Raw genomic sequence first — 27177 nt, 5'->3', positions numbered from 1 at the left:
AGTAGCCACTGAGGCAAGGTGGAGGATAGGATAGGGGGTGGGGATTCCCCTGGGTGGGAATCCCCAGATAGTGGGTTACTGCTGCGGGCAGGACCCTGACAGGGGAGGACACCAGGGTCCGGGAGGGACACGGGGGCTAATGTCGAGCAGGATGGTGACCATCAGAGGGTGCTCTGGCTAGAAATGAGCTAAGTCCCTGGATGACCAGAAGGAGGCGCCGCAGGGGTGAGTCCCACACCGTTACAAGGGGGAAAAGGTATAACTAGAGAGGATAATCAGAGACTTCTTAGAGAGGAAGAACCGTCCGGGGGTTAAGGGTGACAGCCTAGGACTCTGGGCACCCACATTCAGTTATGTTTCAATTAGGACAAGTTATTGTTGGTTGCAGTGAAGAGCTACAGCACAAACATCTTCTGACTTATTTTTTTGTTCATAATTAGTCCCTCCAGAAAACTGAGATAATGCTCCCATTTGACACCTTAAGAACCACAGATAAAAGATAGCGAAAGCAAGAAAATGGACTTCGAAGGCATTACATTTTATTAGCTAGCCGAAAGTGCTGCCACTTGCCAAGAATAAGATCAAAACGCAAAGCAGTTATTTGGATGGCCTCGTGGATTGGAGAGTGCAGAAATACTGATTAAAATGGGAGCAGGACTAGGTCCATAAATTTAATTTTGAAATCTCATTAAGTGAGGTTAGACTTCTACAGCGATAAGTGGGAGCAGTCTCCTTCTTTACAATGGCTATTTAGCAGAATGACCTGTTCTCTTAAACCTCAGTCTGCAAAATGCATTTTCCCAACCAGATAGACAAATGTAGGGAAAAGTCAAATTAGGGCTCGGCGGGTAACATTTCATCACGTTTTAGCTTGATGGAGTCCATATACAAGCTAAAGGATAATAGTTTGAGGTATATTGGTTTGCTTGGGATTTTAAAACACAGGAGCACATTGTAGTATTTAATTTGCTGACCATATAGTTTTGTTTGGGACGTATTTATTCCTCATTTTAAATCGCTTTAAAACCATATAATTTTATGAGTTAGTATATTTGTATAAAGAAGTTCCATCTCAGTTTGGAAAGAGAATTGCGTGTATTAGCTGAAAGTTAATTTAACTATATCACACAGTGGGAACTTTTTATTTCTTGGGGATGCTTCAAATCACCATTTATAATAAAGTTTACAGATCCCCCACACTGAAGTAATACTTTGTAACGGGATTTAAATAGGTAGAAATGTGTCACTCACTTTTCATCTCTTCAGAATTCTTCTGGGTCTCCTTCAGAAGGTGTTGGGTTATTTTTAGTGCTTCTTCCAGCTGATGGATTTTTTCTGATTTTTCATCAGACTGGCGGCACAGGTGGTTTTTTTCCTTCTTCATTTCCTACAACAAAACATTAGTTACAAAACAGTCAATTAAGTCAATAAACTGAGAGTAGTGTGATGTGGCATACTACCCCTCTGAGTCCCATGAAGACTCTGGAAAGTTGGGCCTTGGTTTCTAAACACTTACATGACTTAGGAACACAAACTGCACTCTTGGCAATCCTCAGAGGGCAGACAATCCTTTTGGGACATCTCCCAGCTGGCACAGATCACAGCAGTACTTAGCTGGCTCAGGATATGGAACCAGGGAGCTGCAACCAGTTCTCTGTTGCCTGCCCATAGCAGATCTTGACACAGGATAGAATCCAGCCCACAAAAACGGAGTCAGTGAAGTTAAGTGACTTGCCCAAAGCCACAGAGGGGAGTCAATTTCACTGCCAGGATCAGAACACAGGAGAAGTTTCCAGTTCCAGCTCCTGTTCTCAGACCACCCATCTCTGTGTGGATGATTCAAATATATGAAGTTGCTCTTGTTAGCAAGATAGCATTAGATGCAAAGTATTATTACTCAGTAATACCTGGGGGTTCGGGATAGAAAATTTTCTAAGCATCTTTTTTCCAAATAAGTTAAGAAAAGTTAAAATACCCCATACATCTATGTCCTACCTGGGAACTTAAAATAAAAGTTATTTCTAAGAAACCCAAACTCCTGCATTGCTGGGTAACAGATGGCATGGCACTGATGGGACTCTCTTGGAAGCAAGCCATCATTTATTCATCTACTTACTACTAGCAGATGGGCACCAGTGCACAGAAGCCAAATTCAAGAAAAGGGAGGGTCTGGATGGAAAACAACTTAAATCCTTGCTGGCACAGCACGTCTGTATTTTCAGCTATTTAAACAAGTCACCCAAAGAACATGAATAAAACCGTTGCTGCTTCTAGTTATTTTCCTTTTGTTTCACAACCTCCTAGTCCAAAATATCCAACTGTTATACCGAAACACACACACACACACACACACACACTCTATCATCAATCATTCTAAAATACACAGTTGTCAAGAGACAAAATTTTTAGACAATGCTGATGGATGACAAATGTCTCAAAGCTGCATGAATTCTGAGCTTCCTGTGTTCAAAATACCAATGAAATTCAAGGACTTTAAATGGCTGAAAGGCCCGCCCCTCTTGCTGTGACTCAGCACAAGTGGCTCTGATTAAGAAGCATTCAACAAAAATCTGGAACCAACAACCTAACATAGCTGCAAAAAAATCCCATGCTCTGATGCTGGACTTTCACAAAACCATTTACAAGACATGCATTCTCCCACCTTAACGTACATCCCATCCCATCCTTTGCAATTACAATTTGGCCTCAATCACATAGGCCATCATTAACTCTTGCTTGAATAATCGAAATCCAATGTATTTAGACTCAAATGCATCTGCCCTGAAAAATCTGCAACAGTTACAGAACACAGCAGCACACCCCCTCGGTAATACAGGTTCACTTGAGTACATCAGTCCTATGTTTCACTCACTCCGCTGATTCCCCAACAGAACACTCAATCAAATCTCAGTCTTTATTTTCGAAGTTATAAAGACCATGGGCCCAAAATACCATCTTACTCTCTCCGACTTCAGTAGCTGTGTTCCTCAGGAACAACTGTCTACACAGCAGAAGTAAAACTAGCATATGCAGGAGACAGGGCTTTTTCAGGAGCTGGCCCAATACTATGAAATTCACTCCTGCAAAAACTTAGAATGACAACTAACATCACCATTTTTCATATTTATACTCCCGCCACCCCACCCCACACACACACCCTTTACCCTCTGGGACAATGGCTTTCAACCTCTTTTCCATTTGCGGACCCTAGAAAATTTCAAATGGAGGCGCAGACCTCTTTGGAAATCTTAGACATAGTCTGTGGATCCCCACAGACCACGGGTTGAAAACCACTGTTCCGTTGTAACGACAACCTTTCGAGGACCCCTTAGACAGTCTGCAAACTCCCAGGGGTCTGTGGACCAGAGGTTGAAAACCACTGCTCTGGGGGATATGGGAGAAATAGAAACCTCAAATAACAGATGCTAGTCACCTTAATTATTCTTAACTCTGGAAAGCATTCCGATACAACAGCAATTGGCACAATATAAGAACTTAAAAAAAAAAAACTCTGATCTTGCTTCTATGACTATTCTGACTTCTCTTCCCTTTCATTTTCCTTCTAATTCCAAATTAAAAGGAAAATCTTTTAATCTACAATCAAGGTTTTTTTTAAATCAAAATTTACAGCCAAATCCTTTTAGTGTAAATTGGAATAACTTTATTGATTTCAATGGAGCTATGCTGATATATTCCAGGTCAGGATCTGGCTTCATAGTTAGAATTTTGATGATAATGCTAGTCTATAGTGCTTGAAAAAGTAAAAATGTACAAATCATTTTTGGGATTTTCTCTTGCTTTAAATTGATTGTGTGACCAAAAAAGTACCCATTCCTCCACGAAATCTTGGAATTAGGCAAAACACACTTATACTTAGGAAGCAGCTAATGATTCTAGAATTTCCAAATGAACTCAAACAGATATTTAATATATTTTATTTTTAGGACTAAACAAAGAGTCTTTTGAACCATACGACATAATTAGATTAGACAAATAATTCCATATGAACTGTAACCCTATCTGTAGTATGCTGGTGCAAAATAATTTTTTTAAACCCTGACCATACAACCAATTTTGTGCCTGGGGTCAGTCCACATGGAATCAATTGCAAAAACTACAAGATCAGGGCCTTATTTTGTATCACATCTATAGGTCTTGTGACAGGGTCGGGCCAGAGGGCTACAGGAGAGTGATCCTATTGGGATCCAGGAAGTGGGCGGGCCAAAGCCGGCCAAAGCCCGCCCACTGCTAAAAGATCCCCCCAGCCTTAGCGGGGGATCCACAAGACCTGGAAACCAAGTGATTTTGGGGGACAACTAATGAAATAACAGGGACAGGAGTGCGGTCAAAGGGTCCGAAGGGAACCTGAATGGGACACTGAGCAGAGAACCCCGGACAGCGCCCACTGCTCCTCGAAGGCGTCAAGGGAGTCAGTGGATGCCGCCCAGAGGAACTCTGCCCGGATGCATGAATGGACGGAGGATCAGAAAGAGGCCCCACAGTCACAGGAGACTCCATTGGCCAACCTCCTCTCCCTGGTTTTATAGATGGCCATTTTAGCCAGGGCCAGGAGGAGGTTGACCAGGAGGTCCCATGACTTTGTGGGGCCACGGATAGAGAGTGCATAAATAAGGAGGTGAGGGGAAAAGTGCAGCCAGAAACGCAACAGGATATCTGTGAAGACCCGGAATAGGGGCTGCAGCCTGGCGTACTCCAGGTAAACGTGCGCCAGGGTCTCCCTCACGCCGCAGAAGAGGCAGGTGTCCCGGGACAGGGGTGAACCGCGCCAAGTACATGCCCGTGCTCACGGCCCCATGAAGGAGCTGCCAACTGACATCCCCGGCAGGCCTTGGGAGCAGGGTGGAGTATAGGCTGGCCCACCGGGGCTCCTCACCCTCTAGAAGTGGCAGGAGGTCCCGCCACTTTGTGTCGGTGTGTGACGCGAGAGTGAGGAAGTGCAGGGTGTGGAGCACGAGCGTGTATAGATGTTTCCTTGGCACAGTCTGGAAACGAACCGGCTTCAAGTCGTGTAGCCGGCTTACGGTGAAAGGGCGGGGAGGCCGGTTGGGTCCACAGGGCAGGGGCCCGCTACAGGAGAGTGAGAGAAGGCAGATATATTAGCCCCAGATTAAGCAGGTCCCTTTTCCCTGGGGCAGTTCCAGAAAAATCAGGAATTTTCTGGAACCAATTAAGGCAGGCAGGCTAATTAGGACACCTGGAGCCAATTAAGAAGCTGCTAGAATCAATTAAGATAGGCAGGCTAATCAGGGCACCTGGTTTAAAAAGGACCTCACTTCAGTCAGTGAAGGGTGCGCAAGGAGCTGAGAGTGAGAGGGTGTGCTGCTGGAAGACTGAGGAGTACAAACGCTATCTGGCATCAGGAGGAAGGTCCTGTAGTGAGGATAAAGAAGGTGTTGGGAGGAGGCTATGGGAAAGTAGCCCAGGGAGTTGTAGCTGTCACACAGGTGTTACATGAAACACTGTAGACAGCTGCGATCCACAGGGCCCTGGGCTGAAACCCAGAGTAGAGGGCAGGCCCAGGTTCCCCCCCTCCCCCTCCCCCCTATTGGATATAAGAGGAGTCAGGGTGACCAGACAGCAAGTGTGAAAAATCGGGACAGGGGGTGGGGGGTAATAGGAGCCTATATAAGAAAAAGACCCAAAAATCGGGACTGTCCCTATAAAATCGGGACATCTGGTCACCCTAAGAGGAGTTGACTTGGACTGTGAGTCCCACCAGAGGGGAAGGTCCCTGGCCTGTCCCCCTGACCCAAGGTGGGTCAGCAGAGACTGCGGGGATTGTTCTCCTTCCTTTTCCCCATGCTGGCCAGTGATGAGGTTAGCTGAATGAACGGCAGGTTTGAGCCACAAAAGTGTCCAAACTGAGGGCAGCCGTGAATCTCTGAGGTGAGCAAATCTGCCAATAAGCGCAGGGCCCACCAAGGCAGAGGAGGAACATTGTCACAGTCTTAAGATGGTCCAAAAAAGGACAGCCAGATTAAGACAGTATCGAAACACAACTTCTGGTGGAAATACACTATTCTCCAACACACAGCTTGCAGAGTTCTCCTGTGAGTCAGTAAGGCCTAAATGGCACCAGTTCTTACTGATTTCCAGTTTAAATTATTAATTATTCCAGTTGCCCCTCTGATTTCTTTACCTCAAAGTTTCTCCTGAGCTCATTTGCCTTTGACTGGCTTGCCAGTAAAGCCCGTGATGCTCTGCACAGCTTCTGTGTCAGCTCATTGGAGTTGTTTTCTAAATCGTGTTTCTCGGCTATTGCCTATGAGGAAAACACATCACATTTTATTTGTAGTCATATTTAATCTATTTGAAAAAATTAAAAATTCCTGATGTCCCTTTAAATGATGAGCTCCAAAGATACGTTATAAAACAAAGCAAAAAGAATAAGCTATGTTCTGCTTCCTCTTACAGAAAGAGAACTTTGGAGTAACTGTTGACTTCTGCGTTGTATAACTAAGAGCAGAATTTGGCCCTAATCCTTGAAACTCAGCATGATGGCTTTAAAAAAGTACAATTAAAAATAGCCCAGATATCTGAAAAATCCATCCTCCTTTCACTGTCCAGTCCCGGGTTCTAGATTCTGTATCATACCAAAACCAGTACATGTTAAGGTAACACAAATCTTTAACTCAAGACTGGGCAAGGATATGAAAAATGTTTTCAGGCACATTTTCAAGTATATAGTTGTAATGTATAAATATATTCATAATTTAAGCAATATTTATAGTACAGTCTGTTAATCATTGGGAATCCTAACCAGAGCTTTCTTTTAAGTTCAATCATAAGGGCAGCAGATTTAACACTTGCTCTCAATTTTTTTTAACGTAACATATTTTGTCAAAGCAAGCACCTATTAGGTTTAGAAGATGCTTCCCCATTCCCACTCAGTCCTCAACTGCTCATTTGAGAGGTAACATTTAGGTGTTGGACTGATGATCAGCTATCACCAAATATGCCATTGAACAGCCGACAAACAGAAAGGATCAATACCAAACTAGACTCAATTCTATACAATCCAAATATCAAGAGATTGACAAATTACTCTACCTTTTCCACTTACTATATATTCAAGGAATAGGTTACATGTTCTTAAAAACCAGTATTGGTACACCTTAATTCCCCGTATTTATGGACCAACAAAGACATTCAGCTTGCACCTCTGTCTCCAGAACTACATTCTTCGGGGGTAAAGGAAATTAGTGTAGTGCTATGCTCAATCTTAAATTTATCACCTGACTTTATATCACTATCTAAACCAGGAAGTTAACAAGACCATAACTGTAACACCACCAAATTCTAACTGGTTTTCAACCTTTTTAATCTGTTTTATATCTGTCATAAGAGCTCTATAGTACTCCAAATTAAAAAGGAAGTAAATTTATTACCAACATCAAGAGAGAAAAAAATGAGAATGAAATAATTTAGTTCCATTCTAGAAAGGAGTACGTCCAAGTTTCAGTATGAATCGAGTGTTTCAAGAGTAAACATGGAAAGAAGAGTATGTGTAGTGGTTAGTACTTTCTCCTCTGTAGAAAATGTTTGATTAATGTGCTCACACAGCTAGGATGACACATAGCTATGCCGGACAGCTATCGTGGACAAATTTAGAACCTCTGTATTAAGTCAGTGTAGACCATGTGTATCAAAAATAAAAAAGCAGTTTTCTATTAGAGAGTGTGGGTAGAAAAGAATCAGTGCTCAAATCCGAACAAGGCTAAAGGGAACGGTTCCAGGGCATTATCCCCAAACTGCCTTTGGGCCCATCTGCTACCTCAGTTTACCTTCAATCTTGCATCAAACCAGCTATCACATGTGGCGATTTTACAGTAGTGCTCTCTTCCAGTTTGGTTTATTATCATAACACAACACTCAAACATACCCTGACCAGCCTCAATTATTCCTTTCCATTTCTAATGCCTCAAGTTTTTCCAGGTCTTTATCAGAACATGCCCATCCCTGCAGTCCAGCCCCTCTCCTAGCTGGGATTTCTGCATCCTGCAGGTCCATCAATGGAGGCTTATCCCTGCACAGTTTCCAGTTCCTTGTAAATCTCTTCCCCCAAAAGTCTTCTGCCTTAGAGTTCTGGAAAATTGTCACCTGTCCTCTTCACAGGCTCTCTGCCTGGGAACTAAGGAGAGAGAGAGTGTCTCTCTGAACTTTTGGGGCGTGGGGGGGGGGTGTCTCTCTCTTGAATGACTACAGGCTACCATGCATCTAAACCAGCAGGCCTGGTTTAGATGCATGCTTCTGTCACATGACCCTTGTATTCATTCCCATCATACAGGGAGATGGGCTAAACCTGAGAAAAAGTGCAGCTGTGCCCCAGTCTTTGAATGGACCAGCTCACCCTGTGACAGGAACATATCGCAGCTTGCTCTGACCTGGGATGTATTTAGTTGCACTTAAATATTAGTCATGTCTAGAGCTTTAAACACAAAAAAGAGGACAGTTAAAATTTTACATAAAATAAAAACTCAGCATCACCACTTCCATTTGAATAGTTCAGATATTAAAAATCCTACGTTGTCAAATTCTGCCCGTAGACCACGGTACTCATGCTTGGCTTGCTGCAAGTCCTGGTTCAGTATGATCTCCTTGGCCTGCTGAGCCACTGTCTCTAAGGCACGGAGCTGACGTAATACTTCCTAGAAATGTAGAAGATGGGGGAGGGGGAGGGAGGAGGGGAGAGAAACACACTCCTGTTACATGTTTCTAGTCAAGTTACTATAACTATTAACACTGGAAAACATGGGGGAGGGACTGTAAATAGTCTCTGTAAATAGTTACTAATTACACTAAAGCCCTCTCTTACAGAAGCAAAAAGAGTTTAAAAACCATTTTTAAGTAAAGCATAAATTCTGTTATGGCCACTAATGGCCATGACTCAGTTTGGCCAATCAGAGTAGCCTACTGAATCTGTTACACCAATACAGGTGGATCAAAAAAATACTAGCAAATAATGGAATGAAGCTTATATATCAATTCAAAAGTAGATCTCCATAACAACATTGAGCATTACAACTAAGCAACCAGACTAATCCCCAATAATCATGATCCTTTGGGGGAAAAAATTCCCTTCTTTGCTATGATTACATGTTTAACTTACTGCTGTAAAAATGTTTTTTGTGAGGAAACTGCCTTAGTTTTTTTCATTTTGACTTACCATAAGACTGAGTAGCAACAGAAGCTTGGTAGAGGGGCATTCACTCCTCCCGCCTCAGTTCTGGGGGAGCAGAACTTCACTAATGCACACCTCCTAAGATCCTTAGGAATCTAGCCCATCTCCTGCAATCTTTAGGAGATGCAAAGTAGATATCCATCCAGGTATAATTAGTTTTTGAGGCTTCTTCCCAGGCCTACGGTCCTTATGGTTGGGGCTCTACATGAATTTGAGAGGGGATTTATGTGGGGGAATAGGGCTATGAGGGGCACAGGACTTTTAGTAGAGGGTGTTGAGGTTGGTAAGGAAAAGAGAGAGCTAAGTGGGGGAGCAGAAAGTGGAGGAAGATAGGGAAGGGAAAGCACTAGTGGCGTCTCCTGGCAACAAACCTCTCTGCCAAACTTCTCTTGGCAGCAGTTGCAGGACTCCCCTCTAACAAATCACAGCAGGTTTGTCAGATGGAGAAGGTAGTGAAGTGCTAGTGCTTCCCCTCTGCTTTCTCCTAAGCACCCTCCTATCCTCCAGCAAGACACCTGCTCCATCCCATGTCCTCAAGTACCCCCACAGCCTGTTCCCACTCTCATTGCCAGCCAGAGACCCATCCTATGAAGTCCCCAACCCTTTTGGATCCCAGTGATCCATTTCCCCAAATCTTTATGTCTCCCCCACTTACCCCCAGCCTCTCTGCCCTCATACCCTTTCCAAAGGCCCACTCCTACCCTGGGCTGGCCTGCCAGGAGCAGAAGAATGCAGGTGGGGAGGGTCACACTCAGGAATAAGTGGGCCAATTACTAGCAAAATGTTCACACTTTTTTTCTGATTTTTTTTATCATCTAACAATAATTTGGGGGGGAACAAATTGGTAGCCTGCCTGCCCAGCCTACCTTGAAGAAATACGGATTCACTTCCTCTTACCAAGTTATAACCACCAGACTACTATTATCAACAGGTAGGGAACATGGCTTTAGTCAATTTAATTCGTGGTAGGCCAATAAATTGTTTCACTAACAAATGCAGATCCATCCAGCTGCCAAACTAAAAGAAAAGAAAAAATCCAAATAAAAGTAGCAAGGGAGAGTGTGACAAAGGAGAAAAAAATGAAAGCGGGAAGGTCAGAGTGGAGATACTGAAAATATTTTCCCACTAACTTACCCTCAATTTGAATACGAGCTACTAAAATTTGCCCCTTAGTAGCAAAATCAGAATATCATGTTACAAAAAAGTTATTTTCCTTACACTAACTGGTTTCTTTTGAGATGTTTTGGCTACATGGATCCTGCTCTAGGTGTGCATGTGCCCCATGTGCATGAGATTGAGTTCTTTTGGGTTGACAGTGCACAGTGTAGCATCAGCAGGTATCTTAATATGCACGCACACACACATGCACCCCCCTCACACACACATAACACCTGCGGGCAAAGCAGGCCCAGCCACTTCTCAGTTTCTTTGCCAATACAGAATCCCAAAACTAATGGATTTCACAATAGTAGAGGAAGAGGACTGGTCATGGGGTCCATGTGGGCAGAACAGCCAGAAGAACCATAATTACTGTAAGGTAAGTAATTGGAGTTTTGTCTCCCAGTATCTGTTAACATGGATCTCACTTTAGGTGACTAGCAGTTATCTCCCTATGGAGGGGGATGTCAAGAGTCTAATTTACATAAAGACTGCAGGACTGCCCTAACAAACTGGGCATCAGATCTAGTAGTTGCAACTAGGGAGTAGTGCTGAATAAAAGTATGCAATGAGCTCCAACTGGCTCCCTAGCAAATTTCTGACATAGGAACCTTCCTCAAGCATGCCCATGTCACTTGGGGCCTAGTATAGTTTGCTTTAATATGAGAAGGTGGATCTAATTTATTTAGTTCACAGAAGATCTTTATGCAGTCAAATATCCATTTCAAAAGTCTCTGGGTTGAAATAATGAGCCCTCTAGACCTATCCCAAATATTACAAAAAAAGTTCTAGGCCAGTTATGGAAAGGCTTTGTTCTATGGAGGTGGTAGAAAACTGCCCTAAAGACACCACTCATATGAAGTTTTGCCTCTCCAGGAGTCAAATGAGGTTTGGGGGGGAACACTGAGGGTGTATGCACTGATGCAAACAAAAGCCTGAGACCACTCTGAATAAGAACCTAGGGCAAGATCAAAGAACAGTCATCTTGTCTTTGTGAAATATAGTAAAAGAGGTCCTGCCATTAACGCCTAAATCTAGCTTATCCTTTGAGCGGAGATAACAGCCACCAAAAATCCTGTCTTGATAGAGAGGTGATAAAGGCTCTAACAAGGACAGGGGGGAGATCATTAGGTCCAGGAATACAATACTTTGGTCCCAGGAAGGTCCCTCACTTGGGGAAGTGTAGTTGCTGTAGCCAACTACACTTGAGCACCACAATCTCCAGCCCCAAGTTGGAGGCCACTCTTTCAAGCAGCTCCTGGTGGGCACGGAAATCGTCGGGTAGCAAAAGGTTGGCAGGTCCAGCCACCGCCTCGTCAGGGAACGAGGCAGCCATGAGTGTTGCAGCTGGTTCATCCTCGGCATAGCCAAGGCCTGGCCCTCAGAAACTACCAAGGGTGCCTGGAGAGAATATGAGCACGGCATGGGAGGGAACCCCCAAAGGGTCCAATACAACACTGGGGTGGCCATTGGGTGGATGGCCAGGGACCCGATGGTGGGCCTGCTGAGGGCTCTGGCCCATAAGACCAGTGCTGATGATGCCGAGGTGCTCGATGCAGAGTTGGAGCGGCATGGTTCCAACGCAGGGCACAGGGCAGCCTCCATCAACATGGCTTTTAATCAGATATCCCTGTCTTTAAGAGTGCGAGGTCTGAAGTTTTTGCAGATCCTACACTTCTCTTTAATATGCGCCTCTCTGAGGCACTTAAGGCAGCTCGTGTTCAGGTCACTAATAGACATAGGTTTGCTGCACCCAGCCCATGGCTTAAACCCCAGGGACCGGGGCATACCCCGTCCTTGAGGCTATGTCCCTAATGGGACTCCGCTCCTAAATACTAACTACTAACACTACAGTAACGATATACAAGAAAAACTCAGAGTCCAAAGTTAGAGAAACCACTATCGGACTTGTGAAAACAAGAAGCGTTCCAACAACCGTCACTGGTGGAAAGAAGGAACTGAGAGGGCATGGGGCCAGCAGGGCCCAATGTACCAGCGCATAAGCACAGGGCTCCAGAGGTTGCCAAAGCCGGCCCTAGGGGGTGCGCACACATCAAATATGGAATCGACATGAGCAAGCACTCAAAGAAGAAGAATCCAATCTTGCGTGCCTGAGGCACATATGCACCTAGAGTGGGATCTACATGGACAAATACTCAATGAACAACTTGTTCACTCTGGTAACAGCAGTCTGGAGGCAACTTTAAACTTGTGAAAAAATGGGTCTTGTCTTACCTTTTCCCGTTCTTTTCTTTTCTCTTCTAAGGAGCGACGATTAATTTCAACTTCGCTTTGCCATTTCAGTAATCTTTTCATGTTTTCCTCCATCATTTCAGTCTATAAAAAGTTTAATCATAAATCACAGTGATGCAAGGGGAATATTTATTATTTGTACTACAATAGCAATCCCGCCCCCGCAATCAGGATTGAAACCCCACTTTAGTAGGCACTGTTAAAAAAAAAAAAAAAACACACATACATACAAGGAAGTCATGGTCTCTGCCCCCAAACTGCTTACAGTCTTCCATGACCTAGTGAACACCCACACAGGTATCCCATCCCAAACTGATAACAGATTACACTTGGCTATAGTACAAGTGTGTGCTAAGTTTCAATAAATGAGCAGCAAAAACTAAAAAAAACTAGAAGTGTTTAGGCACAGGAGATAAATTCAATGCAACTTTCAATTTACAGTGAATCAGCACATTGATTCAACTGAAAAAAATTAGTGAACTATTTTGAACAGCAAGAACAGAACAATTTTCATTGTTTAAAGTAGGTTAGACTGAAATTTTAAACTGAAAATCAATATGCTAAGAATTTCCTTTTTAGAGGAAATTCTCCTATTAGAAGTGTTTCAGTTTATCTGTCATTTTATTAAAATAATATATTGCTTGTAATTTTGGTGGTTTATAAAGAACTAGAGTACACTGAAACCCCATTTAATAAATTCCCAGTGTAATTTCTATTGTGAAAACAATCTGCTGATAAAAGTCTGAAAGTTGCCCAGAGCACACTACTATACATTTTCTCAGAACACAATACTACCGTTGCTCCTTTGCCTCTTACAGTTTCATTGTATTCACAGCCACCATGAGCAAGCACATACATAGTTAAGCTTTGCTGGAGAATTGTGTAATGAATTGTGTTAGTCAAATATGTACTAAGTAATGTTAGAGAAATTATTATATATAATACTATAAGAAAATAGGAAGGAATGTTTGCTTTTTGTATGTATTTCTGCTGCTTTAGATCATCAGATTTCGCTGAAACAGTCTGTAAATCAGAAAACTGGTTTGTGTGTCTCATATATAAAGTTCTTGACCAAGCAGATAGCAGGGTAGAGAAGAGAGCTGTTAGCTTTCAGTAAGTCAGGTACAATCCCTCATCCTCCACCCGTCCATTCGACCAGCTAACAAGTAAAAACTCAAGACCACAAAAACAGATGAGTAAAAAGACAAAAATTGCTGTAATGTAAGTACAACTGCATGGAGCCAGTGAGCGTGACAGCAAGGAATAGATGCATTGGGAACTACACAGATATAAGTAAGTTTAAGCAGAATAAGCAAAAAATGTATTAATTTGGGTTAGTTATTGTGATTTATGCAGGAGAATCTTTTAATTAGGGGGTTAGAGTGGAATATATACGGATAAAGACACAGATGAGGTAGCTTGCTATACTGAGTCTGCGCAAAGTTACAGAACAGAGGATTAAAAAAATAGATGATTGACATAATAGTGGAGAAGATACAGAGGAAAAATAGCCAAGCATAGCAGAGATTTGAAAAGAGTCACCCTGTCCCCAAGAAAGATAACTTGAGCATTTCCTTTTCTTGCCTTATCTTTTTTTGAATGTTCATGTAATTCATAGGTGATAGTAGCATTTTCTGAAAACATATATAATAAAGGCTAAAATAAATTGTTTCAGCCTAAATTGAAGTGGATTTGGTTCTCACCCAACAGGTTGACATTGGCATTTAAAGTGGAACTAAAAATCCCTGTTTCACAGTGTAATAAATGTATCTACTTTCCAAGTTTAGCATAGTTACACTTTAGATGACATTAAGTTTCTGCATCAAATAGTTTCTTACTTTGCCAAAGAAAACAATTTAAAAAAAAATCACAATATTAATAAAATTCACCACTTGTTCTCTCACCTTTTTCTGGGTTTTGAATATTCCAGTGGCAACCCACCCCAGACTCTTCATATATTCCATATTTAATAATATAATTTGTAATTCAGTCAGATTTCCAACTCATTTAAAGAAGCTAGACTGTAATAAGAAAAGCTCTTAACAGTCACACCTAGAGGTTATGGTGACAGAGTTATGCCAGTAACTCAGGTGATTTATAAGTAGCATCATTGTGACATCAGAAGTAGCAACCAATCAATCTTTCCTCTGCAATTTGCTCAGTAACTCAGGTGATTCATAAGTAGCATCATTGTGACATCAGAAGTAGCAACCAATCAATCTTTCCTCTGCAATTTGCTATCAGTCACTGAAGTGGAGAGGGCCTATTCACAGGTCAAAAGTTCTCATTGTTAAATTACTTGAACATCTGTATACAAACATGGTAATAACACTGGATTGGCTCAATGTCCCTGGCCTCAACCTACTCCCAGCCAAGACCTTCTCTCAATGGGGTCCTCACAGAGGTAGCAAAGAACAGCCATTACCGTACCTCTCCAGAGGGAAATTCTTAACCCCCATTCATATGATGGTATAATCTTCAGCATCCTGTATATAGGATGTAGGAAGCAGCAGAATTTTCTAACATTCTTAAGTAGGCAGCAGAATCTGCATGCATATATAAAAACCCTGACAGCAAAGGGTAGGTGACAACCATCACATCTACAGAAGACACATGTGGTGGTCCCTTTCCCCATGGCAACATAACTTCTTTAATCTAAGTGTGTATGGAGGGGCACAAAGGGGATGGGAAAAGAGTTAAGCTAAAGATAAATATGAAGAATCATGGAATCCATGACTTGCATGAGCTACAATGTTTTACCAAATGCACAGGAAAATTGTGGAGCTGCAGCAATTGGCAGAGGCCAAAACATTCAGCTGAACTTCCCCATGTTCTCAGGAATTCCTGTAGCCCCTCAGAGTTTCTCCACTAATCTCAACTCAGAGTGCCTGCAAAGTTCAGAAGCTCCACCAGAACCTGCAGTGCTCCTGGTAACAACAGAACCTGAGGAATACAGACTGGTTAACCCCTATCGTACTTCTAAGCACTACAATGTTTCCTGTTACTTAGCTCCCCCGTTGTTCTCTGCATAACACCGGGGGCTCTCTGCCAGCTTTCTTTCTTTGCATGGAAAAGATTTCAAAATGTCTTAAAAAAATAATGAAGAAAATCCCCAGGCAGAAACCAAACCAAACAAATCATTAAAATCTGTGAGTAAAGTTGACAGTACATGTAAGTGTTTTTTTACATTCATAATAATGCTGCAGTTATTAAAAACAAACAAAATCAAGCATTAGAAACCAAGGTAATTCAGAGTTAAGATCAAAATAAAAGACAGCCTAACATTTGAAAGTAGGCAAGTCCCTCTGCCCCTAAAGCAGGGGTGGGCAAATTTTTTGGCCCGAGGGCCACATCGGGGTACAAAACTGTATGGAGGGCCGGGTAGGGAAGACTGTGCCTCCCCAAACAGCCTAGCTGCTTTACATATTTCCACAACAGAAATATATCAGCCATGATGCCTAAGCTCTGGTAGAATAAATGCTGAATGAAGCAGGAGAATCCATATTAACCACTTATTAAACAGGCCCTCACACAGTCATATATGCACCTAACTGGATGAAGATCTAAAAGATTTCATCCTTTGCAAATTAACATGCCAAAGCACGTCTGACATTCAACATAGAGAGCATAGCAGCAGCCTTAGAAGCGGGTGGTTCAGAGAAAAATATAGGCAGATGAATCTGCTAGTTCAGATGTAAGTCTGTGACAACTGTCAGTAGGAACACAGGATGTGTCCTAAAGACGCTTTGTCCGGACATAAGATAGCATAAGTTGGGCTTTGAGCAGGGAGTTGGACTAGATGACCACCTGAGGTCCCTTCCAACCCTGATATTCTATGATGATATGACCCAGGGCCTGAAGCTAGTCTCATTGCTTTACCCATGAAGTACATCTGGAGCAGGGCTTCTCTAGATTTGCAGGTCCTGCAAGTGAAGGACTTGCAAATAGCACATTTTCCAGGGATATTCCCCCAGACAAAATAAATATTTTAAATGCCAAACATTAAAGGGTATAGTGCCCTTGTTTGATGGGCAGTATGTAAATCCAGGGGACTTAGAAGAAGCCATCCTGGCACCAGAAAGAAATAGCTATTCTGGTTAAAAAACCAAAATGCCAATGGGCAACAACTAACCAGCCCTATCTATACTATGCACAAATTTGAAAAGAGCCAGTTATTTTGTTAGCACTGCTCACTGCCCATGTTCTTCTCGAAGCCAGGAGGCATGAGAAGAACTGAGTGGCGGCTGGCCTGCTCCACCCTTTTATGCCCTTGGTGCAGGACATGAGGCCGCTCAAGGTGCATGAGACTCTGAACATGGGTGAGTGGGGTACATTGCACACCGTCAGCAAACTGTGCATATGGATAACCACTCGAAGGGGAAAAAGTTACAAAGGGATAGCAGTGGTCTGTTCACTAAACCGATAATACACTGGCTTTTACAAATTGTCCTAGAGCCAGTACAAAAAGCCCTTGATCAAAACACCAGTTCAGTATGGAGACCTAATCTTGCAAACTCTTATGTGAAGGACTTGAAAACAACACATTTTCCAGGAAGAAAGATTAGAGGCTAGAGTCACTGACGAGGCAGAGTTGAGGTTGTTTGAGAGCCTTAATGATACATTTCCAAATTTTTAAATGTTGGGTTGCGATTTACGTTTAACTTAAAAATACAGGAAATTCAAAGTTAATACTTGTTAGTTTTAATTACTACAAATTTATTGTAAGGCACTCTCATTCTTAACTCGAGTTTACCCAAGTATTTAGCCTGCGATAGTTTAGAATCCAAGTAACTTTCCCCTGAATTTATGGTAGTTTAGGTTGAAAATGTTAAACTATATGACAGTGTCCCTTTAAGGTCACAATTGGCCACCAGGTGTCATTCTTGCTCTATGTAATATTATTGGTAGGGACTACGGTCCATTTTGGTCAATTTTACCGTCATAGGATTTTTAAAACCATAAATTTCATGATTTCAGCTATTTAAATCTGAAATGTCATGGTGTTGTAATTGTAGGGGTCCTGATCCAAAAAGGTGTTGTGTGTGTGTGTGGGGGGGGGGGTCACAATATTATTGTGGGAGGGGGCGTTTGCGGTGCTGCTACCCTTACCACTGTGCTGCTGCTGGTGGCGGCGCCGCCTTCAAGCTGGGAGGCCGGAGAGTGGTAGCTGCTCGCTGGGAGCCCAGCTCTGAAAGCAGAGCTACTGTCAGCAGCAGCAGAGAAGTAAGGATGGCATGGTATGGTATTGTCACCCTTACTTCTGCGCTGTTGCAGGTGGGGCACTGCCTTCAGAACTGGGTGCCTGGCCAACAGGCACTGCTTTCTGGCTGCCCAGCTCTGAAGGTAGCACAGAAGTAAGGACCCTCAATTTGAGAAACACTGGTCTCCCCCATGAATCTGTATAGAATAGGGTAAAAGTACACAAATGACCAGATTTCATGGTCCGTGATGCGTTTTTCATGGCTGTGAATTTGGTAGGGCCCTACTGGAGAAGATGTTCCAGATCTTCAGTGAATCATGCCCAAAGGCATGAGGCTGCAAGATGCTAAGTACCTGCTAAGAAGTGCTTGGACCCTTGCAGAAAATGGCAAGCTAATTAAGAACTTAAGGTTGTCCAACATAATGCATACTTTCAATTCATTATCCTCAGGATGTTCTAAGAAACATTATTCAAGTATCTTGAATCTTGTAAATATGACTGAATGTTTGACACACACTACTGCTAACAATAATTATAAAAGCAGCCAGAAGAGGCCTGGTGCAACATGGTACAGTACCTGGGCAGTACCTTGATCATGTTGTGCTGTCATTCTATTCAATTCATCTCTAATTTTGTGCAAAACAGAATCTTTTTTCTGTGCATTCCAATTTTGTTTTCTCCAGCTGGAGTTGAATTTCTTGAAGTTTGTTCATATGGAATTTCTTTTCTTTTTCTTGATCTTGTAGCAGATGTTCCAGTTCTTGAACTCTAAAGCTTAATTCTTAATTTAAAAGAAAAAGGATTAATATGATGCCTTCTACTTAAAAAGGTATTTACTGTATTAGTACTTTAAAGCAGCCTACACATTCTAATTAGACATATTCTATACACTTGATAAGATGCAAATAAAAAAATAACTACTTAATAACTGCTTATCAGGTTAAATATGTAGCAATATAAAAAAATTTAAACATCTATTATCAAATTAGGAAAATTGAAAGGCCTTTAAAAGTCTAGTTGGCACAATTTAGGTTTATTTTTTGAGCTTGGATAGTGACTGTAGATCAGTTTCACTTTGTTTTTTACTAGCTTCATTTTCTGATTCTTATGCATTGGCACAACATCGCAGCGTTTAGGCCACAAATTTTGCAGAGGCTCTTTGTCAGGGGTTCTCAAACTGGGGGTCGGGACCCCTCAGGGGGTCTTGAGGCTATTATGTGGGGGGTCACAAGCTGTCAGCCTCCACCGCAAACCCTGCTTTGCCTCCAGCATTTATAATGGTGTTAAATATATTAAAAAGTGTTTTTAATTTATACGGGGGGGGAGGGCACACTCAGAGGCAGGGGTCACCAGTACAAAAGTTTGAGAATCACTGCTCTTTGTTTAGAAGAACTACCTCCACTGGAATTTTCTAAAACGTTATTGAAACATTTCTATTTGGTCTTAAGTTTTGAAAAAGCTGCTTCTTAAGAAAAACTATTACAAACCTGTGTTTTGGGCCAAATGTAACCAAATAGTGTTCATTTAACTTATTCAATGCATGTCTCCCTTTTTGGAAGGGGCTTTAGTAAATATAATATAGGGTCTTTTTTTCACATCACTAAAACACTGCATATCTAAAAATCAAAACTGCTTTTGTCATGATACACGTGTGTGTGTTTGGGGAGGCTCAGAATCTATAGTTTCTTTTCCACAGACTTCAATGGAATTTTGCACATGAAGAACAGTAATCATCAATTTCAGATTATTAGCATGTGAAATAAATGATCTGATCATTCTTTTATGAAGACCTATTCCACTGGTACTCTATCTGCAAACAAACAGATGGCAGCCAATAGCAGTTGAGAATTTTCCTTTTTTCAGTCATTGACCCTTCACCCTGCCCCATCCCCTTCCTCCTCCCCCGCCCAAACCCCCTCCCCCGAACCAAACAAAAAACAACAACCTTCAGGCTTCCAAAGCTGAAACTTCATCTTAGGTTTGCAATTAACTTTACGATGTGACCGTGCATATAAACTAAGCCTTGAATGAAAACTCTTCCCATTTAAACTAACGGTAAGCAAAGGGTGAGTGTTTGAATTGAGACAACTATCCTGCAGAACAGCATTACCATTTAAATATTATCTTTTCCGAAGACCATTTGCCAACGATTTTGTCTTAATTGGATTAAAGTAGAAATCTAAGAAAGGAGACCCATCCATTCACTGAAAAAAAAAATGGAGGATACAGACACTGTCCCAAACACTTCCAACAATGTAACAAAATTTACTGACAGAAAATCTGAAGATCAAAGACAGATGGCAGAGCAGAAGACATGAAATGGCCTTAAGTCACCGGTCACCTTATCTGCTGAAGATAAGGTTCATCCTATAGTGTTCATTAAATGTTTACAAAGACTTCCAAGGGGATATTCTGCACAGCTGCACTGACACTATGGCTACACTACAGCTTAAGTCGACATAAGTTGTGTTGCTCAGTCGTGTGAATTAGTCACCCACCTGAGCGACATAACTTACACAGAGTTAAGCGTCAGTGTGGACAGCACTGTGTCGGCAGGAGACATAGCTACCACCGCTTGCGGGGCCCGGAGTAATTAAGCCAGTGGAAGATCTCTATCCCATCGGCTTAGAGTGGCTACACTAGAGAGCTTAAGCTTAAGCTCTCTAGTGTAGCCATAGGGGGGATGGTGGGGGGAAAGACTTCTCAGTTGAAGAAGCTCCAGATGCTCATTCTACTATGGTTTTAGTTTAACCAGGCAAGGATCTCCATGAAAAATGACTTCTTGATAGAACAGATTACTCTACAGGATCTTCCAAAGAATTAAATTCAAAACCATAATAAAACAAGTCAGTTTCTTAGCTCAGTTAATTTTTTCATACTGGAAAAACTTTATAAATCAATAAAATAATTAATAAACATGTACATAGTGTTTTTTACCCAGAGATCTCAAAACATCTTACAAGTTGAGTAGGTATTTTACCCCTATTTTATATATAAAACAGTCTTCAGTGAAGTCCTTAAACACAGAGGGTTTTAATTATCTTTAAAAAAATAAGATGTTCTTATTTACAAAATAGATTTAAAGTCATAACTACACTTGCAAGATACCTTGGTTCTGTGTTTTTAATTGCTCGATGACAGAAGAATTATTACAATTGTCAAAGAAACTGTTGTTGAAATCTGTCTTCTTTGATCTTAAGCCACGGTGGCTAGGAGTTGCCTCTTGTTCCCATGGAGAATGGGAAAAGTAAAACTTCTCTTTAAAGGGGTTTCTTGACTGCTGGATGAAGGACAGCTTGGTGTCTTTTCTTGTTGCCACGAGAACACCGATGAAGAAGCCTGATGCCGAGCAATCTCTCTGTGACTCTTAGTACTTTGAGGATGAGAATGATTTATTTTCCATTTAAAAAGAGGGGGGAAAAGCATATCTACCTTTACACAGCTGACAATTCATAAGAGAATTAATTCACTACTGTATGGTGGAAATAAGATAGGGCAATTGGTCAAGCTGTCAGTTACAATTTTTGATAACAGAGTCAGCGACACAGATCATCCATCAACACAAAGTACTATATGATTCACACAAGTCTGCTTTTATACCCCCAGCAGTCAACTGACTGGAATACTTTGCCGATTAACATCACAGGCAGCTGAAGAGCGTTGGGAGAGTACTATCTGCAATTCAAATATATCTAAGCTGGCCAGCATCTCAAGGACAAGAAGTTTGACTTGTGGTTCCTTATATTTAGTAGAGCAAGTTTTTTGTTTTGTTTTTTAAGAGAGGCATCCTATCAATTAACATTGAGGTACCTTCCCTGCACATTCCTCACGATCAGATCAGTTTTGTAAAGCTAGCTGTTGACATGCATAATATTCATTTTTGTACTTCATTCTAGACTTACTGTAAATTAGTTCTGATCCTCATTTGTGTTCTGTGGACAAATGTAGCTACATTTTAGACTATGGGCTCTATTCATCTCCAAATGTGTGGTGATCCCATTAGCAAGAATTCTACATGTAAATCATTCCACACACAAGAGAGAGACTCATTTATTTGCACTTACTTTTACAAAATACCTGGACTCAAAAAACATGTTTTGGCTCTAATATCCGATATTTTTCTGCCCCTAAACCTCTGACTGCCAGAAGCCGGGACTGGATGACAGGGGATGGATCACTCAATAAATTGCCCTGTTCTGTTCATTCCCTCTGAAGCATCTGGCACCATCCGGAAGCCAGGATAATGGGCTAGATGGACCATTGGTCTGATCCAGTAGGGCCAGTCTTATGTTCTAAAAATACAAAAAAGCTGCTATTGGTACTTACAGAACTTGGTTTTCCAATACATCTAACATTTGAATGGGGTTTTTGACTAAAGCACTAAGGGCCCCAATACTGTGTGATTATTTACATGACAACAATATGTTTAAAAAGTCCTTTTTGTGTATTCTAATTAGTACTAACTTTTCAGAAATGCTGCCAGGAAATTAACCATACCTACTGCTTACTCTTCTTAAATCTATACTTTAATCTCAATGGCATGAACAGTGAGCAAATTTAATTTTACCAGTTTCCCTGAAAAATCATATGGCTAATTTTGAAGAACTGCACCTTTCTCCATTTCACACATTAAATGAGATTATAATGCTGAGATACTCTATACCCATACTTTAATCTGGATATTTCTCAGCTCTGCCTCCAGTTTTTTTCTTTCTTCAACTTCTTTATTGTATTTTTCTTGGAGTTCTTCAAACTTAGAATCTACAAATTGACAAGGAATATTTGCTAATAATCTGGTTCATTTTATACATAATATCTTTCCTATTCCATTTCTTATGTCTAATATTAGACAAGGGTGATAAAAGCAACAGCCCTCATTAATCTCTAGTGATATATTATGACAATGACTCAAAGGGAGTTCTAAAACCAATAAAACTGAATAGTTCAGGGACTGAAAACTGAGATCTGGAACTCAGTGCCACAATGAAAATGCAACCACTAGACTGAGGGACCAATACCAGGGGTACAAATGTATATTGTAATATGGCCTGAATGAAGAATGTTTTCCCACCGTTCCCCTGGCATTAACATTCGTTTGTAGCATGACTGAAAAATCAGGCATTGAGATTCAAAGGAGCTTAAAAAGAAAAGTCAGTGGGAGTTGGACACCTAACTTCTTGCTAATGAGACTCACCACACATTTGAAAACTCAGCCTAAAGTCACATCACTCAGATTCCTATCTTGCTTCTCTCCACTTCCTTCATAACTGTAGCAGCCACTTTCTCAAGGAACACCATAGCCAGAATGCTTTGCATCTTCCGAAAGCATCTGAAATCTCAGCTTTCAAATGAGAACAAGGACTGATCTCCAACTCCAGTTAGTCAGGTAGCCAAATGCAAGTCAAATGGTAGTACCTTGTTTTAGTGTCCATGAAATTTGTGTGTTTTGTTTTGTATTGTAGATTCTGAATTTCACAACCCTAAACTCAAGCAAATTGTGCGATGGTACATTGTCACTGGTAAGCATTTTGAACTCTGAGCACTTACTACTAAATCCCTCAAGCCCCCGATTCGCCAGCCAGCAAAACTGAATTTCAATTGTTTTTAATGAAAACTTCACCTGAATATTTTGTTATAGAACATAATTAGTTAGGATGTACATATGTTATGTCCATATTAGTATCTGCATTTGTACCTCCCCTGAATCAAGACAAAGCATATTCTCGGACTCATAAAGCATGCTCACTTAAATTCCTACATATTCACTCATGGGAATTAATTTTCAAATACTGGAAAATTATAGACATTAGCAGATTATAAGCCAAACACATGGTCAGCTGTTTTCTTCGTTCACCTTTTGTTTTCTTTTATGCTTTCTGGAGTGACATGTACTTTCAAAGGAATTTACATTTTATTCAATTGCATACTAGACACGGGGGGTGGGGGTTACCATTGTGATTTTGATTTGGTGTTAAAGGAGCAGCAAAATTCTTCTGTGGTGTACTCCTGAATGATAAGTCTCCTGTAATCAATGTTTGCTAACTTCTTTCAAGTTCAGATTTGTACCTGTTTAAAAGAGAATTAGAAGTGCAATTAATTAGTTACAGAAACAAATAGGGCCCAATCATACATTTTTAAGAGCCCCAAATGCACATTGAATGGCAATTTGGGTTCCTCAAGAAATATAAAATTAGGCATAATAAAGATATCTCACTAAAAATAGGATTCCTGATGACAATACGACACCTTCAACTAAATATTGGAATCTGTACTTTCACTTCTAGTGATATTGGGTTGTTGTTTAAATTTGTTCTTATATGACAGAGACAATTTGTTTATATTTTATATATACACTAAAGGTTTAATATTTCAGAAGACTGAAAACTAAAGGAATTATACACAAAAAGGACACATGGATGAACAGCAATTACAAGGATTATCCAGTCACAGCTCTGAGAAAGCTCCCTCTGCTGGACATTCACAAGACTGCTGTGTTTGGGTCCCAATATGCTTGATTTGTGCTCTTAAGCTACCCTTGGCCTGAAAAGGCTGCAGCAACTGCCTTTTCCCTTGGCTTCTCTGGTACACTTCCAGGGCACAGGCTCCTAGTTCCACTTCCCAGAAGTAGGACCACACGACCTAGCTGTCTTAAGCACCCAGGCCAGCACTGACCCCGCAGACTTAAACACACCCCTTTCCCAAAGCTTCAACATTGTGGGCACTCTGGGTACACAGTTCACCTCTTCAATGATATGTAGTAGTTGAACACAGACACACAGACTTTGCAAGCGTTCCCAAAAACCACTCTCTGTTGGCAAGCACAATAAGTATACAGATCTGGACAAAAAAATAATAAAACCCTATACACAATTCCCTGCCTCAATTTCCTCACCACTCTTAGAGCATTCTTCGGACTTAGGTCAGAGTCCTCTAGTTCAGGATTCTTCCTCTCTCTCTCTGCCCTCCTGCACATGGTTTCTCCCCTGAATCATGGAGTATCTGTAGTCTTTTCTCTCCTTGCCCCCCTCCCCAGGGTTCGTTAGAAACCCTCTGTTATTATCTCCCCCTTCTTTGTCAGGTGACTCCCAATCAGCCTCATCAGCTAATGAAAGTACCTTACCACAGATTCTGTTGCTTAGTTACCATCACTCCTAGAATTCAGATTTTGAAAAACTAGTTTAGCCTGGATGGTAGCCCTTGCTTTGTCCCAGGGTGCTCCATTTAAATGATCATCAAAATTTAACAGCCTATCACTGATAGCTCCATGCCCCCACCACTTGGAATTTTAGTCCAAGATGGAGGTGAAAAGACAGAGGCTTAAAGACCCACATTCAAAATGGAGTTTGCAGTCTGACACAGGGTCTCCAATATCAAACAATTTGTAAACTGTACATAGGCAGATTCCCCAAATGTTCATAATTCAATTGTTTTATTAAGAGTCCATTTTATGAAGCTACTGCTATATGTACAACAATCCCCCTAAGGGTCATATAACCTCCAAACTCTTTAACTTTATCACTCTCATTAATATAATATAGAGTGTTAGGTGAAGACTTTCAAGCCTGTCTCTCTAAAAAGTTGCACTAGAAAGTTGCAGTGGTAAAAATTCTGTTGTCATGGTGACACTGTCAAAACTATTTTGGTAAAGTGTATTTTACACTCTACCACTTCTGCTGGCATGATGTCTACATAGCATTCAATTGTATTGGCAAAAACATGCTGCACTCTGGATAGGCATTCTAGTGTTATATTCCCAAAGACTCAGCATTCAAAGACTCAACTGAGTCTAACTGGAAAATAAATGCAGAGGCTATTCATGGAACAACCACATTTGGTGGAGTGGGAGTTTTGAGCCTGTCTAATGAGTGGTGGGACAATCAGTGGTTCTAGAACTTTTAGACGCAGAAGTTCATTTCTAGAGTTGCATGCTCAGCTCACCCCACTCCCCCAGCACAGAAACAGCAAGGCGAGAGCTGCCCTTACAGTGGGGAAACAAGTGGCGATTGCCCTATGGAATCTTACAACACCAGTTTGCTATCAATTAGTGGGGTAATCAATTTGGTGTTACAAAAAAGATCAATGGTAAGGACACTCATCATTGAGGTATGCAAGACAAAAAAGCATCCCCATTCTGTGCTCCCCCTTCCTAGCTTCTGACCATATTAAAAAAAGGTACCTTCAAAATTTATGCAGGCCTTGGTAGGTCAGAAGGGACACATTACTGACAAACACTGGCTAGTTCAGAGAAATTCAGGACAACCATGGCTTTAGAAACACTGTGCTTTTTGACATATTGAAAGCAGACTCCCCGCTCCATCCAACTGGAATTAATGACATTTCTGTGCCGATCATAGTTTATGGAAACTGCCGACCCTTAATTCTCTGGCTTAAGAAACCATCTACTAGCAAGCTAGACAGAAGCAAGGAAAGATTTGACTCTCACCTGTGCAGCTGAAGAAGGAATGTGAAGTGGGCAGAGTTGGAAGACAACAGGATAGGTGGAGGGGTCTCATGCCAAAGCTCCATATCAACAAGTAAAACATTCTCAGTTCTTATGCAATGCACAGCATGCAGCACTATCTGAGAGACCCTATTGCCAGGGTGGATGAGTGAGGTGGACGGGCTGGATCTAAAATAGGCTAGCTAACAGTTGCATTGCTAACACAGTTCAGGTAAAGGAAGCCTTAAAAGCTTACTTCGACAGTAGGAAATGGCCTAATCCTGTTTCTATGAAACTATTAATAGAACAGGTGTGTTTTTTGTGATATACATTACTTGTAAGGAATTTGTTATTGAAGTATGGAAAATGACTGGACTAATTGACAGTAGTTTCTATGACCATCAGCATAGTACAGGTGGTGTATTTCTAGACTCAATAAAGGCTAGCACTTCTGTAATATACATGCATTGACTTTTTTTTCTTTCTTTCTTTTTTTTTTAAGAGGTATGGAAGCCTTTCTGGTTATATTACTTTCTAGCACTGCAATACCAAAAAGTCACAATAAAGTTGCACCAACTTTCAAGTATGTACGTTATTACCACCACGGCATGCTAGACATACCAAAAAAAAAAAAAGAAAGATAACTTATAATTGACTTTACTAGCTATATAACTTGACTAGGTACAAATACAACATGCAGACTGGATGTCAGTGCATCACAGATGACTGTACGTGTAATCAAAGTTCTTTGTTCCCTGACATGTTGTCCATGGGAGTAGAATACACCAGGAACTGACACAAGGGGATGAGGTGTCTATATCCCTGCCAACACCCCATATTTATCCATGCTTTGGAGTGGGTGAACTAATGCAGTGAGATTCTTAATCAATAATTGATCAACAATTCATTTGAGCAGCTGGGTCA

General features: G+C 41.3%; 1 protein-coding gene across 3 annotated transcripts in view; it reads right to left on the bottom strand.

Annotated features, from left to right (window-relative positions):
* Positions 1–8582: 8582 nt before the first annotated feature.
* LOC135876804 (centromere protein F-like) overlaps positions 8583–27177 on the bottom strand; it is a 104462-nt gene continuing 85867 nt past the window's right edge. For 2 of the 3 annotated variants that reach the window (XM_065402143.1, XM_065402144.1), the window contains exons 7-9: positions 18391–18594; positions 12596–12697; positions 8583–8669 (exon numbers count right to left, since the gene is read on the bottom strand). In XM_065402143.1, coding sequence (XP_065258215.1) covers positions 18440–18594 — 155 coding nt within the window. In that variant the 3' untranslated portion in view covers positions 8583–8669; positions 12596–12697; positions 18391–18439. The remainder of the gene's footprint in view (positions 8670–12595; positions 12698–18390; positions 18595–27177) is intronic. The other variant, XM_065402145.1, reaches the window with a different exon arrangement.

This window comes from Emys orbicularis, chromosome 3 (assembly GCF_028017835.1).
Source record: "Emys orbicularis isolate rEmyOrb1 chromosome 3, rEmyOrb1.hap1, whole genome shotgun sequence".
In the NCBI taxonomy this organism is placed as follows: Eukaryota; Metazoa; Chordata; order Testudines; family Emydidae; genus Emys; species Emys orbicularis.
This window is presented reverse-complemented; position numbering and strand designations above follow the sequence as displayed.